This window comes from Sarcophilus harrisii, chromosome 3 (genome assembly GCF_902635505.1).
Source record: "Sarcophilus harrisii chromosome 3, mSarHar1.11, whole genome shotgun sequence".
Taxonomy (NCBI): domain Eukaryota; kingdom Metazoa; phylum Chordata; class Mammalia; order Dasyuromorphia; family Dasyuridae; genus Sarcophilus; species Sarcophilus harrisii.
In genome coordinates, this window is record NC_045428.1 from 81,729,497 (window position 1) to 81,736,105 (window position 6,609).

Sequence of the window (6,609 nt, forward strand, 5' to 3'; positions counted from 1 at the left end):
TTTCCATAATCCTTCTTTAAAAAGATATTTCTATTGTACTCTTATTATGCCAACAAAATGAGTCTAAAACATGAAAAAGATTTATATTAAGAAGAGATGGGGAAAAAATCAAATAAAATAACTACCAGAGAACTTGAAAAATTGTTTATATCATCTCCTTCCCCCTTTTAAAACAAACCACCTTTTTTCCTACTTAAACCACTCAATAGATCTACTGAAGACTTATTTTTGGATTTTACCCTCTTTTATCACAATATAAAGGAACACAAAGCAAATAAGCATTTAGATACTTTTTTTAAAAAAAATTTATTTGTGATCTGTACATGTGGTAAAGTGGAGGCCTCATTTATAGACTTTCAGAGGCAAAAACCAAAAAATCCAAAGTAAAAATGTATAAATACAATATATATCTTCTTACAAAAATGGGAGATTTACAAAATATACACACTGCAATTGTCTCTTCTATTTTACAATTTTCACATGCACTTGAGAGACAATACAAATGATGCCACAGTTTGAGAGGTGGTAATGCTCTGTAAGGATCTGATTTGGAGATTCTTAAGGGCTAGAATTTCAGTTTTTCCTCCCTTTACTTAACATGGCAGCTCTACTCTCCAGCATTTCATACATAAAGCCAGTTTCCAAGTAGTGACACTTTACATAATTACTGTTAGGAAACATTGTGGAGAATAGGATAGGAAGGTAGTGTCCAACGGCAGAGAAAAGGCTACTCTGGGATTTTTTCTAAAATCGGCAATTAGTGGAAAAACCAGGAAAGTTCTACTCCAGGAAACTTTGCAAAAGAATCCATGTTCTACTCAAAAAAAAAAAAAAAAAAAAAAAAAAGATGATTTAAGATTAATAAACTTAAGTCATCTAGTACATTTTAAATGAACTGTGGAATTACTTTGAAGTTTACCTTTTAATCACTTTTTCTAAAAAAACGGGGCCCACAATATGAACTTTCCTCTTTTGGTTTTAGAAGAGATTAATTTTGATCACTTTAACAGTGCTCTCATCTTTCCAGATTACAATCCCCCACAAAAATAAAAGTCTGAAGGTCAGCATACACATGTTTTAGAAACAGATTTATGGATGGGACTAAAAAAAAATGGGACAAAATGGTTCTTTATGGTTTAAACTTTTTCTTTATCACAGGATTCAAGGCATTATTCTCTTCCTTTCATCTAGAAAGGTTCAAATAGAAAAAGAAAGACTAAATACAGACTTATAAGAAGGGATATAAAGAAAGGGATTTCTCTGAACATTTTAGCAGAGCTTGCTATGTCAGGTGTTCTGAATTAAATTCCCAGTTTAAAACAAATAGGATAACCAAAAAAACCCACAAAAAACAAAACAAACCCCCAAATCCCAAATCCTCTACTCTTCAGTTACCTTTAGTTAAATCAGAAACTTAAGCCTAAATTGGAGTATGAAAACATACTGCCTTTTTCTTTCTTTTTTATTTTCATAAAGACCATGATCATCTATACTAAATTACCATCCAAAAGTAAACTTCGGATTTTTAGGGGGACTATTCTGCCCATAAAAGTTGCCATGTTCAGTTATATCTTTTCCACTCACAGACACTTTTTTGTTTTCTCTTTTGTGTCTAGCAACAAAGACAAGGGTGTTTTTTTTTTTTTTTAAAGCACCATTCTGGTTGTGAAAAGAAGTGTTGTGACTTGTTGCTTTTCAATATAAAGAACATTATTAAATACCCCATCCCCTACCAAAACAATTTAAAAGTGGGGATTTGGGGAAAGAGAGGAAGGGAAAGCTACAACTTATCTTAGGAAAGTCATAGCTGAGGCATCCCCGAGCAGCCCGATTCTTTTTAGGAACTCTACCCAGTTCTTTTAACATATATAATAGGATTTAAAATTATTGCCTCTCAAGATTTTCAAATGCTTATTTTACAGGACTTGAAAGGAGTAAGGGAGTGAAACAGAAGTGGGGGGGGGGGGGGGGGAATTGGTTAGAAGAGACTAATGTCTGACCCTGGAAATTAACCCATCTGGGCTCCAGTTTGGCCCCAGTGAAAAGAGATTATGGTTTGACCACTGCTTGACAAGGACACTGCATGGGGTCCTCCCTTCTCCCAACAAAGCCGCAGCAGACACAGCTTTACCTTTCACCCGGGCACCACAGGAGTTAGACAAGCAACTTTCCTTGAAGCAGAGAGCCAACAGTACTGCCCCAGAGTTCAGCCCCCTGAAAGGGGGAAGCCTTCAGAATCTGTTCTTCAGGATTTGTTTTGCCGGAGACCAATGTCCTACTGTACCTTTAAATGCTTTTTAAATTATTATTATTCTCTTGGAAGTCTGTATCCAGAGTGTCTTTCCCCCCCATCCCCCAACCTAAAGTCTTTACATTCAAGGCTCCCTTGTTCAACCCACCCCTCTGCCAGACTCTGCAACGAAGACTACAGAATGTTCTTTGGTGAAGGGAAGGAGGGGAGGCAGTTCAAAATAAAACAAATAAACAAAAAAACAAAAACAAAATACGAAAAGTTCTTTCCTCAACCTCTCCTCCCCCCAGCAGCGGGTTTGGTGAGGAGTGGGAGGAGGGAGGGGAGGGCAGAAAGGGACGGGTTCATACGGCAGTTTCCCCTTTGCTGCTGTGATTGAGTCTGTGATAAAAGCGGCGCCAAGATTGCAGGGTCTTGCCTGACCAAATCCAGAAGCCGGTAGTGATGCCCACGATCATGGTCATTAAGTACTTGATCATAAAGACCGTAAAGTCAGGACTCATGGGGGGGAAGTGACCCGGGGGACAGGGCACCGCATAGCTTTTACAAGTCTGCAGCAACCAGGTGCGCTCCCAATGCTCCCGGAATGCCTGCTCGTAGAAATAACAGGCCAGGACAATAGTGGCCGGCACCGTGTAGAGCACGCTGAAGACCCCGATGCGCACCATGAGCTTCTCCAGCTTCTCAGTCTTGGTGCCATCGTGCTTCATGATGGTGCGGATTCGGAAGAGGGACACGAAGCCGGCCAGCAGGAAGGAGGTACCGATGAAGAGGTAGACGAAGAGAGGGGCCAGCACAAAGCCCCGCAGCGCATCCACGCTGGACAGACCCACGTAGCACACTCCACTCAGCAGGTCTCCGTCCACCTGCCCCATGGCCAAAATGGTGATGGTCTTCACGGCCGGGACGGCCCAGGCGGCCAGGTGGAAGTACTGCGAATTGGCTTCGATGGCCTCGTGGCCCCACTTCATGCCGGCCGCCAGGAACCAGGTGAGAGAGAGAATGACCCACCAGATGGAGCTGGCCATGCCGAAGAAGTAAAGCACCATGAAGAGGATGGTGCAGCCCTCCTTCTTAGTGCCCTGCGCCACCGTGCGGTAGCCCTCCTCCGAGAAGCGCTCCACGCACACGGCCCGGTCTTCCAGAAGGAAGCCGGCCACGTGGGCCACAGCCACCATGAAGTAGCAGCCGGACAGGAAGATGATGGGCCGCTCGGGGTAGCTGAAGCGCCGCATGTCCACCAAGTAGGTGAGCACCGTGAAGAGGGTGGAAGCGCAGCACAGCACTGACCACACGCCTACCCACAGCCGGGCAAAGCGCCTCTCCTCCTCCTTAAAGTACATGAGCCCGTTGGCCCGACCCGGCTCGCACGGGGCTCCGCAGTCCCGCTCGCCTAGGAAACGGTAGCCCAGGTAGGGCGGCACCTTCAGCTGTCGGGGGCAGGAGAAAGGAAAGGAGGGGCGTCCGGGCCCCTTGGGCTGCGCAGTGAAGGGCAGGTCCGGCAGGTAGGGTGCCGTGGGGTAGGCTGTAGGGCCTCCGCCCGCTCCTCCGGCACTGTCCGAGGTGTTTTGCCCCACACAGATCTCACCCGCACCGTGCACGGGGAAGTTCTCGCAGCGGAGCCGCTCGGGCCACTGGAAACCGAACTTGTTCATGAGCGCCTCACAGCCCTGGCGGGCCCGCTCACACAGGGAGCGGCAGGGAGGGATGGCCTGCTCCAGGACGGTGCACACGGGAGCGTACATGGAGCATAGGAAGAAGCGCAGCTCTGGCGAACACTGCACCTTCACCAGCGGGTAGAACTGGTGCACCTCCAGCCCGGCATCCTCCTGGTTGGTGTGGCCCAGCAGGTTAGGCAGAATGGTCTGGTTGTAGGCAATGTCCGTGCACAGAGGGATGGAGATGGGCTGGCAGAAGCCGTGGTCCGGCACCGAGATGCCTTTCTCGCCATGGTAAGGCTGCGCCCCAGAACCCGCCGGCAACAAGCCCAGCAGCGCGGCGCCCACTAGGGCGCACAGGCCCAGCGAGGCGGAGGGGACGGCCGTGCCTAGGCCCAGCATTGCTAGCCGCGGGAGAAGCGCGCTCCTCACCCAGAGTTCGGAGAAGCCGGCTTAGGCGTCTGAAGAGGCGAGAAGGGGATCCCGGGGAGGCGTCGCCGCTGCCCCCCGCACATGAGAGTCTAGAGGCGGGGCGCTGAGAACAAGGGCAGGGGTCCGGGGTTGCGGGGGAAGGTGTCAAGCCAAGGGTGCCGCCGTGGTCCGCCTCCCACCCCGGGCTGAGGTCTAATAGCAGTCAGCCACCAGGGCACCAGAGATCGCTCCTCCACCGGTCCTAAGCTCTCCTGCCTTTCCTGGGGGCCGGGAGAGGAGAGATTCCCCTCCACCACCCCACCCTACCAAGCCGGGACTTAACGGTTCGTCTTTCTGGGTCGAGAAGCAACAAGCGCCTCCGATTACGTTCAAAAGTTTCCCGAGGTCCCTTTAATCTCCTCCTCCTCCTCCTTCCCGGTCTCTTCTCCCTCTCTCCCCCTCCCCCCCAAAAGCAAAGTCAGTCCCCGCCAAGCACGGGGCTGGAGCAGCCACTGGCTCTCTCAGGCTGCAGCCGCCGCCGCCTCTACTCCTGCAGCTCCTCCTCCTTCTCCTCCGCAGCAGCCTCCTCCTCCTCCTCCTCCTCCTCCTTCTCGCCTCGCCTCGCCTCCCTTTCCTCCTGCCGCTGTCTCCTCCTGCTCCACTCCTCTCCGCTCGCGGCCCCACGGGCTCCGACCAAAGCTCCTGCTAAACGGATTATTCCCGCTTCGAGCCTGATCCGCGTCTTTCCTCAGACAGTTCAATAAGTTTGGGAAATCCAATTACTGGTCGTCCTGGGCCTCCCCCGCTTCGATTCCCTCGGTGGCACCAGCCCGGGCTCGCGTGGCAATCCGGCGTGCGGCCCCCAGGCCCTTTTCCGCCACTCGGTCCCAGCCGTGGCCACAGGCACCACCTCCCAGGGCCGGGAAGGGGATCCAGGGGTCCGGAGGCACGAATTCCAACTCGTCGCACTCCCCAAAGGAAGAGTATATCTCGCAGTGTTCCAAGGAGCCCCGCCTCCTTTGCCCCCCCTCCACCCCATTCACAAACCACCCTAAGGGGCGGGCCTCAGTGGCCCAGTCAAATCCAATGGTAGGCTTTGTTTTCTCTGTAGTTTCCTCTCCATTGGCCAGAAGTCGAAAGGGGGCGGAGGAGGGTTTAGGGGAGGCTGTGTCTGGAGCGCTTTGGGCGGATTCCTTAGGGGAGGGGAAGGAGGAGGGGGAAGGAAACTTTTAAGAAACTTTTTTTTTAATACCCCTTATTCGCTTTGGGAGAGAAACTCTATCTAAGGCAAACTAGATTTCAACTTTTATTTTTCCGTGGAAAGATTCGTCTTCCTTCTAGGTATCTTAAAATACGACTTGTATTGCTCTGAGAGAAGAAAAGAGTTGGAAGGATTCTCCCACGGAGTGTCAGGCTTGAGTGGAAGGGCTCGAGTCACGCTGAATAGGCTCCGAGCTTAGGCGGGCGGGGTGACTGGTTAGCCAGGGCTATTCTTAAAGTGTGGGGCTAGGCTCTGTTTGGGAAACAGGAACCCCATTCGGGTTTCTTTCTGCTTTAAACTCAGCATCAGGCCAACCACGTGAGAACACCAGTGCTTTCCTGTGGTCCTTCCCCCCCCCCCCCCCCCCCCCCACTTAAAAAAAAATTAAAAGGAATTTGAAGGAGGGAAGTAGAAAATCTTTTCCTTAGATGAGGAAACTTGCTTGTCTCCAGGAAGAGCACGAGGATCCCAGCGGGCCTGGGTTGAGGGAGTCATTCTTGGGGGCGGGAGAAAGATTGGTTTCTCGACCCCTCTCCCTGCTCCCCAGTAGGAGTGGGCGGGAGAGCTACGGGAAGCTTCTCGCGATCCCCCTTAATAAAAGTGCCTTCCCTTTGTTGATTATCTCCAATTAATCCTGCATATAACAGCTTGTCTGGACATAATTGTTTGCATGTGGTCTCCCACATCAGGCTGGGAGTAAAGACTATCGTTTTATTCCTATGCGTCTTTTGTATACAGAGTTTAATACAGGACTTGGCACAAAGTAGGCGCTTAAAAAATATTTCTTGATTATTAACCTCCGAAAAAAAAGGGAAGAAATGTGGATATGATGAATACATCTGTTCTTTAGGAATCCTCTCTCTCTCTGGTCTATCCCATATTCCAGGATTGAAGCCTGGAGATCTTGGAATGTAGGAATTCTTAAACTAATTCTCTCTCTCTCTGTCTCTCTGTCTCTCTGTCTGTCTCTCTGTTTCTGTCTCTCTGTCTCTCTCTCTCTGTATATTGGATTCCTTTGGCAGTCTAGT

The 6,609-nt window shown here is 49.8% G+C and overlaps 1 protein-coding gene across 1 annotated transcript; it reads right to left on the reverse strand.

Annotated features, from left to right (window-relative positions):
- Window positions 1-287: 287 nt before the first annotated feature.
- Window positions 288-4,894, reverse strand: FZD7 (frizzled class receptor 7). The gene has a single exon (XM_003766008.4). The coding sequence runs from the start codon at window positions 4,309-4,311 to the stop codon at window positions 2,596-2,598; it is 1,716 nt and encodes a 571-aa protein (XP_003766056.1). The 5' UTR covers window positions 4,312-4,894; the 3' UTR covers window positions 288-2,595.
- Window positions 4,895-6,609: the final 1,715 nt, after the last annotated feature.

Bases quoted from the DNA above. Each gene is read 5' to 3' on its own strand.
- FZD7 (XM_003766008.4), bottom strand. From the start codon at position 4,311: ATGCTGGGCCTAGGCACGGCCGTCCCCTCCGCCTCGCTGGGCCTGTGC.